This window comes from Sitophilus oryzae, unplaced genomic scaffold, assembly GCF_002938485.1.
Source record: "Sitophilus oryzae breed Bouriz unplaced genomic scaffold, Soryzae_2.0 scaffold_179_pilon_pilon, whole genome shotgun sequence".
Lineage (NCBI taxonomy): Eukaryota > Metazoa > Arthropoda > Insecta > Coleoptera > Curculionidae > Sitophilus > Sitophilus oryzae.
The window spans coordinates 441,026-459,301 of NW_022146501.1; the positions used below are offsets into that span (position 1 = coordinate 441,026).

General features: G+C 33.1%; 1 protein-coding gene across 1 annotated transcript in view; it reads left to right on the top strand.

The window, feature by feature from the left end:
- Nucleotides 1-4,870: 4,870 nt before the first annotated feature.
- Nucleotides 4,871-18,276, top strand: part of LOC115882824 — a 131,383-nt gene continuing 117,977 nt past the window's right edge. The window contains 2 exon segments of the mRNA XM_030901070.1: nucleotides 4,871-4,907; nucleotides 5,709-5,850. Of these exon segments, the coding sequence (XP_030756930.1) occupies nucleotides 4,871-4,907; nucleotides 5,709-5,850 (179 nt within the window).

Here is an 18,276-nt window from a genome sequence, read left to right on the forward strand (position 1 = left end):
ATTAACGTTGCGAAAACTAAAATGATGGTGATCAGCAGACACCAGTACCACACTCATCTTAACATCAATGGAGAGAACATCGAACGGGTCACAAATTTCACCTATCTTGGCGCCTCCCTAAATGAACTGTGGGATTGCGATGAGGAAGTTAAAAGAAGAATCGGCCGTGCAAAAACAACCTTCTTTAAACTAAAGAATTTACTCCTGCATAGAAATATGCCGCTATATACCAGGATACGGGTAATTCAATCGTATGTGTGGCCTGTGATGTTGTATGGCGCTGAGACTTGGCCACTTAAGGTAAAATCAATAAACAGAATTGAGGCTTTCGAAATGACACTTCGCCGATTGCTGCGCATACCCTGGACGGAGCATGCAACAAATGATGAAGTCCGAGGGGTGTCTCACTGTTGGAATTACATGTACATTTCCTTGGCATTCGCTGGCAGTCATTGGCAGTCTTACGGCAGTCCCTATAATAATTACATGGCAGTCATAGGCAGTCTTCTTCGCAGTCATTGGCAGTCGCTTAGAAGTAGAATAATATTTTGGCAGTACATGTACATTTTGTACCCAAGTGAGACACCCCTCGATGAAGTCCTAAGAAGAACTAAAATTTGAAACAACAATCAGGACGGATACCCTTTATACCCGAATAACATTAATGCAAGACCTGCCTCCAGGAAATTCTAATCTATCGGCGACCTACGACAGATTCTTATCACTTATGATTTACAGAGCCAGCGCCATCTCTCCGCCTCGAACGGTCTGACCTCGATGCCAGTTGAAGCTTGTTTTTGAAAATTATTTATGGCCTTCTTGATATGACAAGAAAGTTTTAGTTGAAGCGAGAGCGGCGGAACCCCGCTTTTTCTAATGTTTTATTTGTGGGAAAGATGGCGTGGCGGATATTTCTAAAGAGAATAACGGCGCCAATCGGAATTTCTTCGTTTCGTTTTGTTTTCCTTCCTTTCTTGTTAGATACGTCAAGCCAGAATTTAAAGATGTATGTTGTGTTCGGATTTATGGGGTGTATTTATTTTCTTTTTAGTAGGGCTATTTATCAAACTTGTCTTTTCTTTTTTTTCCTAATTTTGTTTCAGTAATCTTTAACTAATAATATATAGAAATTAGGATATGAGCATTCTTCTTATGCCTATTAAGATATTCTCAGATACTAATGTATGGTATTTAATCTCTATGTATTTCTTTTGACAGTGGGCACCGAGTGGGCGTGGCAAAATCTAGCCAACCGAGTCAGAACCCACTGAGCGTAACAGTTAGATTTCCGCCACTAAAGTAGTAGGAACAAAGAACTTGAAGGAATTGGACCGTTGCCTCTGTTCATACTATCTTTACATTTATTAATTCTGATGCTTTCATATGCATCTAATTGCCTGTAATTTGAGACTTGTTTAATTAATTTTAAATTATTAAGATCTATACAATGTTCTTTATCATTGTTACGTTATTTTTTTTCGTTTTCTTTTTTATTTTATCGGATTTCTTGCTCGAAACATTCAGAACAGTAATTTAGTAAACTGGAATTAAATCGAATTTACAAACTTTATTAAATTATTTTACAAACACCCTATTAAATTATTTTAGAAACACCCGACATGTTTAAATTAACGTTTTCTCTTTTACTGCTTATCCATAATTAAACACTCATTCAATTTTAATTCTGTGTTTTTCGCATTAGGTATAATAAAACACTAAGCCGCTTATATTTTCGCGTTAATTTTAAATTTGAATTAAAACGTTTTGTTGTCAAATTTTACCCTTCATTAATTATTGCCAGTTTTCACACTTATTTTTAATTTATTGTGGAAACTGTTACTTTTCAAGAGGTCTGATAATAGCAATAATCTTATTAATCAAGATATACACTGTGTCAATTTTAAAACTTCCCACCCTTAATATCTTTCTTGCAGTTAAAAATATGAGAAATCGGAAAGACACGTCAAGTTGTTCAAAATGTTTTCCATTTTTCTGTAAACAATAATAAAGTCTGTTTTTAAACTCCTCTCTAACATTTCGGAAAACTTCACAGGGAATTGACCGGCATTTGCATTTTCAGATCATCAATATCAGTAGGTTGTGTTTTATAAACAATGGATTTAAGATGTCCCCAAAAAAAGTCTAATGGACAATGGTGTTAAATCAGGTGATCTTGGAGGCTATTCAATTGGTCCCTTTCTGCCAATCCATGTACCCGGAAATCTCTCGTTTAGTCACTGTCGGACCGGAAGAAAATAATGAGGTAGAGCACGGACCTGCTGGAATGTTAACAAATCCTCCTGTAAAACTGGATTACCCTCTGCATCAATTTGAGTTTCTAGCTCTTGTGTGATTAGAAGATCAATAGTCTCTTGAAGATACAGATCACCTTTTCCTTCAATCACAACAAGATCACACAGTTTCCTTCAATAAATAAAGGGCCAATAATGGCATTTCCAAGAATACCAGCCCAAACATTAACTTTTTGGAGATATTGTGTATGTCCTTCACGAAAATATGCGGGTTTTCGTCACTCCAATATCGACAATTTTGTTTGTTAACATTTCCTACATTCATCGGAAAAACAGATATTCGGCAGAATGTTAGGGTTGGCGTTGGTTTGGCGAATCATGATTTCACAAAACTCTATTCTTCTATCAAAATCATCGTCAGAGAGTTCTTGAAGTATCTGCATTTTGTATGGATGGAATTTATGCATTTTCAGTGTTTTTCTTACAGTCTCGTGTGATATTCCTGTCTGTTGTGCTACTGTCCCCAAGAAGCTGGTGGGCTCTGCAGAAAATAATCCCAAAACCTCAATTTGAGCTCCTTCATTCATCACTCGTAGGTGATTTCTTTTTCTATTACTCACCGAACCAGTTTCGGAGAACTTCGCCACCAAATCCAGCACATATCTGTGACTTACTTCACGATTTTGATTTCATTCATTGAAAACCAGTACCGTTCTTCGTGCGCACCTTCCAACCTCTCCATAAATGAAAATAATTTCAGTTCTTCCTTGAAGAGAAAAAATCATTCTCACACTTTATGCACTTAATAAAAGTTATCACTGAACAGCCCAACAAGCAAAAGCGAATTAAGAATAGTCATATTCCTGTTTTAAGTTTTTTAGCTATCTTTTAGATTTGCAGAGCATTTTTTTTGTTAAGACAACAACGTATTTTTAGAATTTGTTGATAGAATAGCAAGGCATTTTGTGGAATTTGAGTGATAAGACATCGAATAAACGCAAATTAACTAGGTAGGTACTATTTTTTAGATTACTTCTGATGTTAATTTTTTGAGGTTACTTTGCCAATCCCGAAACAAAGTTTCAAACGTGCCACCCATACCTTCCTGGAAGTTGCCACCTCATTCGAATTTGAGAAAAGAAACGTTAATATTTATGATGTTTTCTGTTTATTAGTATTTTGACCCCCCTAGAAAAAAGTAATGGCTACGTCCATGTTGCCACCTAATCTTCTAATCATTTTTACTACAAGAAGACCCATTGCAGTAATTTATGTGTAAACACTAGCCAGAAAACTAAAATCTCAATGAAGGCATGTTTAATTGTTTCTGCAACTTTGACACGCGATTATTCGGAAACCTCTGGACTAAAAGCAACAAAGTAGGATACCACTGAAAAAACAATTAAACGCCCTTTAAAACGATGTGCCACTTGACCCCCATTCCCATTTAACATTGTAAAGGTGACATCAACCCCTCCTAGGGGGTTGAAAGAAAAAGGCTAAAAATATTAATTTAAAGTGTCCCATTCACAAATAAAATTAACGTGTCTTTCCGATTTTTTATATTTTTAACTGCAAGAAAGATATTAAGGGTGGGAAGTTTTAAAATTGACACAGTATATAGTCTGAACAAGCTATTTAAGAATCTTGAAAATTTTGAAAATTATCTGTGATGTGCCGGGCATTATATCTATCTATCTTCATAAAAATAATCTATATTAAAAAGAGTAGAAAAATTAAGCCTAGTTATTATATTATATCATAAAATATAGAATTATGATGACATTCAGAATAAATTATTTAAGTTTGTGGTAACGCCCAATTTAAGCAAGGTAAATTATTCATTTCAAATAATTTACCCACTCTACTTCTAACAGAAATGGAAAAATGACGAAGTCGTCATATCCCCAATCTTTTAATTAGAATAGTATTAAGCATAAAACACACATCCCCTAAACCAGCCATTTAAAATTATTGAATATTTGAAAATTATTTTGAATGTAATTTTTATAAATTTGAACTAAATAATCTATAAAGAATTATGAACATTTTGAACTGACTTTTAATAAGAATAATCTATTAAACTAAAATTATAACAACGCCAATCGCTGCAAAAACACGTTAAACAATGTATGATGCTGTTAACAAAATAATGTGTATTATAAGAAAGAAATGTGTATCATTAAATATAGAATTGTGATAAAAATTACCTATTTTTTTATTTACGTGTTTCTTGATACAAATTTGGCATGAAATTATTTACTATTAATTATATATTATAGATTTTAAAAAGATAAATTCTTAAATCTTTATTCTTTATTAATAATTAAGCTTTCCCGTATTTTTTTCTTGCCCTACCAAAAACGAAAAAGCTTCAAACTTTCTGTATTATTATTTTTTAATTTTTATGTATGTTATGTTCTTTAAAATTAAAGAAAATCATTTAGAGGCTATCGCTTCTTTCATTATAATCTTAGATTTGTGAAAATTACCCTTTCTCAACTTACCTTAAGGGTCTAGATGTTTCACCAATATAAAATTTATAACATTCACATGATATTTTGTATATTACATTTTTAGTTTGTTGTCCAGTGTTTATTGGTTTAGTGTGTGGTAAAATGGATCTAAGTGTATTTTGTGCTTTGAAGGATGTTCGTATGTTATATTCTTTTCCTATCCTTCTTATTTTTTCTTCCGAAACGCTTTGCATCTAGGGAATTGTAAATTATATATATTGTGTATTGTTATCATTGTGTGTATTGTGTCTATGATTTGGTTTTTTGAAAGAAACTTTTTAATATAATCTAATAAAAATAAATGTATTTCTTATGCATCTGTTGATGTTAGTAATCTATAGCAATCGCTTCTTGGGTTTTAAAGAACATAATATAAATCAACATTATGTGAAAAATAAACACAAATTAAAAAATAAAATCATACAGAAAGTTTGAATCTTTTTGGTTTTACCTTATTAAGTAATTGTTATCAGGTAGCAATTGTTAATTTTGAAGTTTACTTGATATAATGTCATTTTAACAGAACGTCAACGGTTTTTATAGACGTATCTGTTTAAAAAAAAACTATAGCGTTCTCGAATAATGAAAATTAGAAATTTGAAATATTTTTTTCTTTTTTGTTTTTGTGTGTTTTTTTTGCTTCCGACGACGGGAAGAAATATATGTACTTCCCGAAACGTTAAGCATATTTTTGTCCGTTAGGCAAATTTGTTTATTAGTAATTTTATTTCGTTGATTTTCTTCTAGTGGCAAAATACCCATAAAACTTTTTTGGAGAGATGAATCCGCCACAGAGGTATAGACAATCAGTCAACAATGTGATTTAAAATCACGGCATCGTTCATCTCCAACTTAAATTCCAAATAAAAATGTTTTTGCTTTCAAATTCCTCCTTTCATTAATCATCGACAGTTTTTACACTTTTTCTTACTTGTTACAGGAACCTGTTACTTTCCGGAGAAATGGGAAGGTGCCTGGTTTCAGTCCGGAGTTCGCGTGCCGGTCATTATCGAAGGGCCCCGACTTAGTACGAAGGGTCGCTGCGTCGGATCCGACGGAGATAAATTCCTCATGGTGGATGAGTGAGTATAGCTTATATATTTCATGTTTTTAGAATAGTGAATGGTTGGTATATAGTTTGTTACAATCGACATATAAAATTCTTTTATTTCATACTTTAATATAAAACACATCTCTTCATACATATATCTGTTTGGAAAAGGCTAGTCTTGTTATTTTTTTAACTGACTAGACCTGTAGCGTTTTATTTTTCTTTTTATAAAATTCCAAATTTTAATATTGCTGGCGCCATCTATTCGCTAGATGTTAAACTTCATTCAGTACAGGTAGCGGTTCCTTTCCATAAAAACAAATTTCATTCAGTATAGACGATAGAGTTCACTTAATTGCCTTTGGTCATATGACCTGTCAATTCGAAGACTTCCGTTTTGCGAAAAGGAGGAAGGAGGCTTTTTCCGGGAGATGGAGATCAGAAAAAGACGCGTGGTTCAGCGTCCGACGAATCTCAGAGAAAAAGGGCTTTCTGAAACACTTTTCCTAACAGTAAAGGCACGGGTATCCAAAGGTGGAGATTTGAAATCCTGTAGAATATACTGTTCAGAGCCTAGTTCGTGTTTTTTGGCCTTTTCCTGGAATAAGATCATATTATTCCCGTTTTTTATTTATTTTGATAATGTTTGATTGTGCATTACTGGTTTGGATCAGCATATAGCTTGGCTATATTTTGGAATGTGTACAGCTGATTTTCAGACCAGTAACTGGCGTATAAGAAATTGACGTATAAGTAATTGGCATATGAGTAACCACTTTTGAGACAGTATTTATGACTCTACATTGATTCTACTGATATCGAAGACTCCTGCTACTATCGAAGAGTCTACATCCACTTCCGTTAGTCTGGAGACTGCCTGCCTACCTGTTCACTACGTCATAAATTAAAAAAAAAATACAGATAAGTTCTAAGTTCAACACACAAGGTATTCCCTAAATTTTTTTTACTTTGAGATAATATTTTGAATATCTCTGTAAATTGTTGTCATTTATTCCATATATTATAGTCAAAATTTACCTTTTAGTTAACATTATAAGTCATGCTTTGTCCTTAACGGTACGTTTTACTTCAGTATGATCTTTTATGTGAGAATCGCTAACACGGATTCATTTTTGAAGGTTATTGTACACGATTTGTTTCGAAACATCATCGTATTGGTACTTACATAAATTTCACCTGTTTATATATTACGTAGTATAGTATACTGAAGAGAACTTTAACTAAATTTGAGTTTACTTAAAGCAACTAACGATTTCATTGGGATAATTGAAACTGGGTTTAAACTGATTGATAATTGTGTTCGTTTTTAAATAAATGTTCAACGTAGGATAGTTATATCTGATTTTATTCTTGATGAACATAATAGACCCTTATTGCTGTTGATTATTTTATTTTAGCTATTTCATGATCAAATTTTCTTACTGGTTTCTTACTTTACCTTTTCATACCCAAAGTAAGTGGCGCCCTTTTTACTGTCTTTGACCATTACTATTTGAATACTTAACATCAATTTTAGAATCTTTGCAGCCTATACATTATTACTTTTATTTTATTATTTAACAACCTACGAACCCAGCTCTCCTCTAACCCTGAGCAACGGATACCTTTTTCTTTCTGTTTGAGTGATGACAGAAAAAGTCGTCACAGACCTTATAATTGAAAGCCACAAAAGAACATCTCACTCATACTATAAAAATCAATTTACCGGACTTATAACCTAAATAGCAATTTATTATCTTATACATTTATAGACAGGTAACATTTTGCTAAAAATATATCAAACTAAATTTACTTGAAATAAATATAATTAATTTTCCATTTAATATTAATAAATTAACTTAAAAATTGGGATATAATACGATGTATGCTCCAGTTTACAATAATTTTTAATGTTGAAACGTATCAATGTTACGTGTACGTTATTTAATATTACAAAATATTGCATACAGTTAGTTGTTTATTTTGGTATAATATGATATTCGTATAAAATGTAATTGTTATAATATATCTGTTTACATATTTCTCCTTATTCCATTTAATTATGTTAGTAAAATATCATTTTTTTAGAAAATATTGATAATAAAATCAAAATATATTAAATCTTATTTTTAATATTATTGTTAACATTATAGATTTTGTAACACGTACAGGGTGAGTCTTAAATAAGTGCAAATATTTTCAGGACTAGTAAAGCTCAATAAAAGAAACATATTTTCTCTTTACAGTTTTTCTATGGTCCATAATAATATGTCCATAATAACCGAGTTAATTTACTTTGAAAATTTCCAAAAAAAGACGCAGATATATTCCTAATCAATCATATCATAGTGATGAACATAAAATGGCTAGTTTAAATTTCTTAGTTCATAGATTACTTAGTTTTCCACTTTCCAACGAAAGATATCAAATAGAAAGAGATTACATTAGGAATGTAGCTGAGTGTAATGGATATTCTCCTTCACTAGTTGATAAATTAATTAGAAAACGTAGGTATAGGTTAATGATTTCGGAAAATTCGACTTTTCAAGTGGAGAAAGATACGTCAAAATATTTTTCAATACCGTTTGATAAAGAGTTATCCCGTGGTCAAAAAGGATTTTTTAAGAATGTCAATTATAAACTTGTGTATAGTGCTAATAATAAATTACAACAATTATTAGGTAATCCAAAGGATAAAACACCTCCACTGGAAAGGTCGGGTATTTGTGAAATTTCTTGTAAAGATTGTAATCAGAAATATGTTGGGCCAAACTAGAAGATCAATATTAACTAGATTTAAAGAACATTTAGCTCAGATAAGATATAGTAGACCGGATAAATCTTGCGTTGCCGAACATATTGTTAATGAAGAACATTGTATAGATCTTAATAATTTAAAATGAATTAAACAAGTCTCAAATTATAGGCAATTAGATGCATATGAAAGCATCAGAATTAATAAATGTAAAGATAGTATGAATAGAGACAACGGTCCAATTCCTTTGTTCCTACTACTCTAGTGACGGAAATCTAACTGTTACGCTCGGTGGGCTCTGACTCGCTTGGCTAGATCTTGCCACGCCCACTCGGTGCCCACTGAGAAATTGGTTAGCGAAACTCGCGTCCAGTGTAAAAGTAAAAGTGTTTTGGTGTATTATGGTGATTTAGTGTTTTATTAAGAAAAAACTGTTCACCAAATTCAAATTTTATATCAGAAATTTTATCATTTAATTTAATATATACAATGCTGTTTACTATCAAAATCAAAGGTAATTTTCGGAATTACCAAGATACTTAAATGACTTATTCGGACGATGTTTCGACTTTGGAGGGTCTGGGCCTAGACGATTTAGTAATTTATTGATATAGATTGGCACTTGTTAAGGAGTTAATGCAAAGCCTCGACACCGATAATGAAATATTTACCATCTTGTCTTCTAAGTAATTAGAATTTACTACATAATTTGTATTAGTTGAAGTTGTTGTTTGTTTGCGCTGAGTGTTTACTGAGCAAAGTTGCCGTGCAGTAACTTGACCTGATGTTTGAAGTATTTGGAACTAAGCAGATAAACATAATTGGCATTAAAGCATATTTGTGCGTTATTGATTTGTTACCGATATTTTTCTTATACCGGGTGCGTCTCAAAAGTGGCTCACCCCTATAGCTTTTTTATTTTTCCAGATAAAAAACGAGATTTGGTATATTAGTATATGACATAAATTAGGATTGAATGGTGTATTCAATTGTTTTTAGTGACTTCCTGTTTCACCGGAAATTACTACAACTATTGATTTTTAAATGGCACCCTCGGATTTTTTTTACTTTATTCGATAGAAAATAACATTCTGAATAGAATGACATATCATATGTCAACTTTTGACATTCTCGCTTAATAAAAAATTGTATTTTAAAATTCAATCTAGAGTGCCATGGCTATGTTAAAGACACTAATTCTTCATCAAGGAGCAAGTGTCTTGTCTTATCGTATTTTTAATCATATCTCAATTTTTTCAAATGGAACGAGGGTGGCTCATTAGCATATTTGGAAAAAGCATTTTTTAAGAATAATTTGATATCACATACTTGGTATTTCGAGTCAAATTTTTGTTACAAACCGCAAGTTATAATTTCAAATAAACCATATGCGATAATGTCAAAAGTTGACATATGATATGTCATTCTATTCAGAGTGACATTTTCTATCGAATAAAGTAAAAAAATACCGGGGGTCCTATTTAAAAATCAAAAGTTGTAGTCATTTCCGGTGAAACCGGAAGTGACCGAAAACAATTGAATACGTCAATCAATCCTAATTTATGTCGTATATTAACATTCCAAATCTCGTTTTTTTAACTAAAAAATTAAAAAGTGAGCCACTGTTGAGACGCACCCGGTATATACAAATTAATAAAAATGCCTATCTGCTTATTTATTTAATAAATGATCTAACTGCTAGAACAGTTGTATACAAAGATCTCCCTTTTTAAAATTATTTTAAACTTTTTTTTTATTTAAAAAATGTTTAATGGAAAATGTATAAAATAAAAAAACTCATAGAATATTCTTAGAATAAATTGTATTTATATAGAGTGAGTTTTAAATAAATGCAACTATTTTTTAGTATATTTTGAACTCCGAATATCTGGAGACAAAAATGAATTTTGTCTCCAGATATTGATCCCTAACTTATTGGTATTATTTAAACCATTACCTAAAACAGTTTTATTATTATCCCTCAATAAAGAATGTTAAGATCAAATAGTGTGAGTCCTCGCTAACGTGATTTGTAAAAAATTGGATAAAAATTAACTTGCTAAAAAAAGCTGACGAACAAAGAAAAAACGAGAACTAAAATGAGGTAATAAATAAATAGTAATAATAAATCGACCACTACACGCGAGGTCCGTAATAATTTGAGGGGCTCAAAAGAAAAAAAACGCCCAGTTCCATCTATCACGCAAATTACACAAATTAGAAAATCTCTTTCAACCTTTATTAGGTCTGCCTGCATTGTGAACCGGGCAAGAAATAGATCGAAAAACGAACCGAAACGTATTTCTTTTGTGGCTTTCAATTATCTTTTTCTTCCTCTTTCTTCGTTCTTCCACTTCTTCTTCCGCCCCCCTAGCCGGTTTCTTTCCTGCTCCGAAAATAAACTAACTGCCCGAGGAATTATATCCGTTTCCGGTCTAAGGAGGTCGCTATTTGCGATGCAAATTCGAACCACCACGAAATCTCGTATATCGCCTTAATTATAACGCCGGTCGACGGGTCTATGATAAATCTCTTCTGAATTTCAGAGAATTTGAGAAAAAATAGCATTCATTAAATAGATTATTCCTGTTGTATTGAGGAAGAGAAAATCCAATTTAGTTTGGAGACAGACCTAAATATACTAAATAAGTTTTTACTCTCAACGCGCTTAAAGAAGTTCCACAACAATTTAACCCCGCTCCACAGTGGTTCCCCTTAATTAGCTGCGCGGTTATAACTGTTAGATCTCTAGATATAGCTTGACTGCACCTATATCTAGATATAGCTTGACTGCACAAAAACTTAATGTAATATGTATTAAAAAAATTGGGCCCAGTTCGTGTGATTTGCATTTTAAGTTCTAACTATTCGGAAAGGTATAAAGATTATGTTTGCACATATGTACATGTTTTTTCATATTGAAGAGGTCAAATTTATTTTAAATGTTCCCAAGCAGCATTTGGACGTCGGGACAACGTTGTGTCACGCGACCAAACGTCGGGGCGCAACGTCGGCACAACCTCGTGCCAACCCTAGTCTGCGCTAGTTTGGAGAATAATTTTTGGGTCGAAACGACGTTGGAGACCGACGTTGGCTAGAAGCCTAATTTAGTACAAACTGCAACGTTGTTTAAAATCTTAATTCACAGAAATACAAAACTAATATGGCGTCTAAGTCGCGTTTTATCCTAAATTGGGATAATTATAGTAAAAATATTATTTTTATGATTTAGTTAGAGACATATGTCAGATGGCAGTGAAGGAAAACAAAACAAAAGTATTTAAGTGTGGAGGATGTTTGAAGATCAGAATTATTGATATACTTTAACCGACTCTGTAACTCGTTACCCAAGGCAAAAAAGTTAAACGCAAACAACTTTATTGATAAATGTATTGTTTCTACTTTGAAAAATACTAATGGGCCTTAAAATTAAAGAAGTTTTAAAAATTTTCTTGAATTTTTTTTTTAGTAAAATAAGAATAATTTATTCGCAGTCGAAAAAATTGTTTCCGCGTGTTTTTTAGGATCAAATATTTCAAGTTAATGTATTCAAAAAGCAGGAATTGCTATTTTAGGAACGAAACATTTTCTTATTCAACAACATGGCGGCTTTCACTTTGTTGTTTTGGAGATTAAGATGGAGTAGTTCGAGTAGTCGCATACTGGACTAATAAAGTCGCAGTTCGGTCTTAACAGGTAGTATACTCGTCGCAAGATTGCCTAATTTAGTCATCCTAGAGTCTAGCTTGTGCCGCACTCTATAATCTAAATAAACGAGGGAGTGGATAAATTATCGGTAATATATGTCGATGTATATTTAAATTTAGTTTTATATGTACCTTTCTTATGTCCCATTTTAATTAAGTTTTTTTTATAAAAACAAAAACAGCACTGAACTGTCTGACTGAACAGAAAACAATGAAGTGAAAATTTAAGATTTAAGGTTATGGTTCAATACAGTTGCAAAAAGGTAGTGACTCGACGTCCTACCAACGTAAGAATAAGGAAATCTAAACAACGTTGGAATTAGTAAAACAAACGACGTTTGCATAACGTTGGAATAGGTCCTGAAACTGACGTCGGAAAACTCAATATTGTCCAACGTTGTAACTACGTTGTCCGAATCACCTAAACATCACTTAAGCAAAAAAGGTTACAAGACAACGTTTATTCGACGTCGCAGAAGCTTCTACTTTGCTGTAGTACTAGTCCAACGTCGGCACAACGTTATAAAAACGTTTAAATTTATTTTAATACCCAAGGTAGGAAGCTAACTATTTTTTGTAACTAATCCAACGTTGTATTTAGTAAACATGTGGTCGCAAGTCGTGAAAATGCTACTTGGGTATGCTTTAAGTAACAAGTATTTTCATGCCGTTTAAGAGGATTTGAAAGGGAAAGTAATTAAAAGTCTTAAAGAGTGCCATAAACTAATATTACTTAGATTTAATTAAGTGCCAAAAAGAAAAAAACAGTTCTTTATACCTTCTTTTCGAACGTCCATTACAGAAAAGGCTACAGCTTTTATCAATTTTAATAAAATAAGTAATTAATCGGCGTTATCTGAAAACTGTTTTTGTCAGCTTGATACCATCAGCAAAAATGTGACATTTCTAATAAAAAAAGCGCTACACTAGGCTTACTTGAATTTGTTATTTATTATGTATCGTTTACAGGAGAATATAAGAAAAGTATTAGCTACAGTTTTATGCAAACATTTTGAAATTAATATTTCTAAGTAATGATCTATCTGGGAACCACTGTGCGCTCTCGTGATAATCTACCCCGATGAGAAATAAGCTTGTGGCAACATTGGGTAACGATCTGTACCATACACGGCTAAGAAAATCTTATAGTAGATACTGTACCAACCTTGATGTGTAGCATTGGCCTGTTTGTGTGCTAGGAAGAAAATTTTCTTGAATATTTTCATTAATAGGTTTGTAGCTTCTGAATAACGGTTTAGGTAAAGCATCTAGTTCACTTGTTAGCTCAGAATTAGAATTTAGAGGTAGTAACTTGCATTTTCATTGGAAGACAGTGTCATATTTATTTCACACCAATAATTACAGTTAGGGGTTAGAACGTTTGGTGTTACACAGCAAAATAAAATACTAAATCACCACAATACACTAAAACACTTTTACTTTTATGCTGGACGCGCGTTTCGCTAACCATGTTAGCATCATCAGCAGATGATCAAAAACTCCCATTTCTACCCGACGCGACGCCTATGTTTGGGTGAGTATATTTTGGTAGCGACACGCAAACGAGTCAAGTTTTATACAGCGAGCAAAATTCAATTATTGGCAGCTTTCCCGGCACACACAGAGAGGGACGCATGAAATATTGTTCAAGGACGTATCCTAAAAGCAAATAAATTCCCAAGTCTGTATTTGTATTTGGGACAGATAAAAAGGGATGGGGGAGTATAGCCCATTTAACGACCGTGTTTGAAACATTTTATGATTACGTAGTATTGGCTAATGGGGATGTTTCGATATCTCTATCGCAAACTGCTTATTTGATGACGTATCTCATGGACGTTACTTTATATTTCATTCTGTACAGGGTGTTCCATTTTGGTTGAAAACATACGGTATCTCCGTTACTAGTGAAGATAGGAGGTTGCTGTTTGCACAGACTTGTCCCACTTTTCTGTTAAACGGAAGATGCTGTAAACAAAATTTTCTTAGTAGCCTTCTTCGTATCTGAGCTACAGGGTCTTTTTGAAAAGTTTGCAATTTGGGACACTCCCCGTATCTCTGTTATAGTAAAAGGTATCGAGAAGGTGAAAACTCTTTCTCCATGCTCCTGTTCAGGTTGTCGATCTCTTCTTGAGGTACAGCCTGCCACGCTGCATTCACGGCCCGAATCAGATCCCTACGAGTTTCATGAGGCATACCCATTCTCAAAATTCTTCTTTGGACCGCGTCCCATACGTGCTCGATGGGGTTGAGGTTAGAAGATTTTGCCGGCCAGGGTAATATGTTTAATTGATGAGCATTGATAAACTCACTTACCACTCTGGCTGTATGAGGCCGTGCATTATCATGCATGAGAATGAAGTTTCTCCCAAAATAATTCGCATAACGTAACACGACAGGCTCAATAATTAAATCACGATATGTGATTCCTGTTAGCAACCTTTCAAGAAAAACGAGATCGGTTTTTCGGCCTAACTGGACTCTTCCCTAGACCATAACTGTTCCACCTTGATAAGGGTGCACTTCCTGAACATGATCCAACCGAATAAGATTTTCCGGTTCTCTCCATACTCTAAGCCTTCTCGATTCCGAATGAATTCCAAAGCGTGACTCATCCGTGAAGAGAACATTGGCCCATTGTTCATTCGACCACTGAACATGATCTTGAGCCCACAAATATCGTACCTCTCGATTTCCTCTCGTTAAGGGTTGAGCTCTCCAGGGGCGTCTGCTTCTTAAGTTGACCTCTCTTAATCTATTGCGAACAGTGTCAGAACTAACGGTTACTTTATGTGTTTCCTGGAGAATTAAACTAAGCTTTGGTGCTGTAAGAGTCGGTCGGCGTCGAGCATTTAATTGTAAAAAATGATCTTGCTGAGGGGTAGTAATGCGATGTCGCCCTGTGTGCCTTTCAGCAACATCACCACTTTCACGGTAGAGTGCACTTAATCGCGATATTACACTTTGCGTTGTATTTAATGCTCTAGCTACGTCGATTTGGCGCATTCCAGCTTCGAGCATACCCATGGCCCTTAGCATTTCGTCTCTGTTAAGATGTCTACGCTCCATAATGTCGTTTAACACTAAACGGATTTATTTGAATGAATTCTGGCCAATTATCATAAAAACATAGTCAGTACAGGTTAAATTCGAACAATTGATGCTAGGTGCTTTTTATACGTTTGACAAAAAATGCACAAACACTTCTGCAAATATCCCAAATTTAGAAATAACTAGTGTGACTACATCGTTTCAATCGAAGTAGAAAGAATCGGCCTACAAATATGTGGTTGTTTATTCAAAACATTTAGATATTTTTAACTTTAATAAAATGATATCCCTAGATTTTTCCGGTGTGTGTAGATTATAATGAAATTAGGGACAATTTTTAAAATAGCCGAAATTTGTTTTTTTCAAGATATCTATTAAACCATGAACTTTCTTAAAAATCTGAAAGGCGCATATTTATGACCCCACAAAATTGCAATTTATTCCCCATTTAACCGACTCTCTATCTCCAGTAGTTTCCGAGATACCCATAGAGAACATTGTAGAAAACTCACCCTGTATAATTAAAAACTAATAAAACACACCTTCATTACAGACAATTAGATGCGATGAGTGAATCAAAAGATGTCAGCGAAACGTGCCTTGATAAATTGTGGTGATTTTGTTGTATTTTGCTGTTAATTGTTAATATATGAATTAATATCATAAAATACAGCTTCTAGTGTATTTTCGAAACCATCAGTATAAATATAGAACTCGGAAAACGACTTTTGTACAAGCTCTTGGCAGTAACCGATCATTATCCATAATGAATTATGTCGAGACACTCGATAACAACAAAACCTTGTTGAGAATTAACCCTCAATCCTTCGGGAGATCTCCAGTCGATACGTCACGCAGGTAACGCCTTCTAAGTGACAGTATCCCAAAAGGACCCCGCTCCATACTTCTCACCTAATGCGATCCGAGGTTCAGGATGATCCATTGGGATTATATCGCTGGTCTCAAATGAATACGACGTAAAGTCGAAATTACGATGATTTAACTACATTTTGTTTTACTACAAATAGTTACAATTATTTGGTATTGTAATTTTAATTTTATACAGTTACTAAATGATTGAAGGTTTCCCAGGCTGAGCGTGCATTAGAAGTTTCTAGAGATCTACAATATCTAGATCGGAGATTTTTGCATATCATTGTTTTACAATGAGATCTACCGATTAAAAACATTTTCAATATGGCGGCACTTCCGGAAATACCGGAAGTTCACTACAACTTTCTTATTTTAAATGGGCGCCCCCATTTTTTATTACATGCATAAATTCTCTGTAAAATTATCTGAATTTTGATATCAAACACTCTATACCTATACCCCACACCGTTTTTGAGAAAAAAAATATTTAAGTTTTGGACGAAAAAAACTACCTGTCAAAAAAATATGTATAGCCTAAAAGACAAATTTAGTGATTATCACAGCCCCTGTGACATAAAAAGAAGACATATGGCTATCTGTTTCAAAAATTAAATTGTTTAAATGTCATATAGTAATGGCGGTAGTTGTCATGAATTTGAGTGATTAAAACATTATCTTAAATAATTTTCTTTTCAAATGGAAACTCACTTTTTTAATCGCTTTTCAATCCTAGTTACATTTTAACTATATAGGTATCTAGAATTGGTCATCAAATAATTTTTATGTACTACTTTTATGAAGAACCCTGTATAGAATCAGATATAAAGTAACGTCCATGAGATACGTCATCAAATAAGCAGTTTGCGATAGAGATATCGAAACATCCCCATTAGCCAATACTACGTAATCATAAAATGTTTGAAACACGGTCGTTAAATGGGCTATTCTCCCCCATCCCTTTTTATCTGTCCCAAATACAAATACAGACTTGGGAATTTATTTGCTTTTAGGGTACGTCCTTGAACAATATTTCATGCGTCCCTCTGTGTGTATGTGTGCCGGGAAAGCTGCCAATAATTGAATTTTGCTCGCTGTATAAAACTTTACTGGTTTGCGTGTCGCTACCAAAATAAACTCACCCAAACATAGGCGTCGGGTAGAAGGGGGAGAAAGGTAAGAATACCCGTATCTATTTCGAAATTCCTCAGATATCCTTATGGTTAAGTATACATGGTATATTCTATAAAAAATCATTAAGAAATATTTTCAGCTAACAGACGTAAAAACCTTCTTAATAAAGATATAGACTCAGATATCTCATTTAGAGAAATGTTAAAGTCCTTTATTTTTTACTTCGTTATTGTTATTAGATAGTAAAATTGTTAATTCCGCATTTAATTTAAATAGTAAAATTGTTAATTCCGCATTTAATTTTCTCAATGACAGTAAAAAGGGTTCATATTGTCAGATAGTTTCTTACTCTTTCTACAATAGTCCACGATATACTGCCTCATACTTCAAAAGGTTAATTTTGATTAAGTAAATGTGTGTATATGAACTATGCTTTTTCATTTAAAAACAGAATTTCACGTTTTTTTCTTCATTCTCTACATTTTATCTCATTTTTGTTTTTTGTTATTATGTCTTTGTTTATTTTTTTATTTTCTTTCTTATTCTTTTTCTTCTGCAATAGTAATTTAATCTTCTTGTCATTTTTTTCTACCCCTACTACTGCTACTTCTTTTTATTCTTCTGATTCTGCTCAATTTTCTTCTTATTTTCATTCCACTCCTTTTTTCGTAATAATCTTCGGTGTTCTGCCGTTCTTTTTTTATTCTTAAATTTTCATTAGGGTATATATTATTCTCCAATTATTATTTTCTAACATTCAGTATATGCTTTTTTTCATTATAGTGTTTGATGAACTTTATCTTGAAATATTTTAATTTTTTTCTACCAGTAATATCTACCAGTGCCTTTTTCAAAAAAAATTTTGTTTCTAAATTTCTCTTTAGAATTCTCATTTGGATTAAAGCTGTACTGTATTTCTATGTTTATACTCTTCTGTATT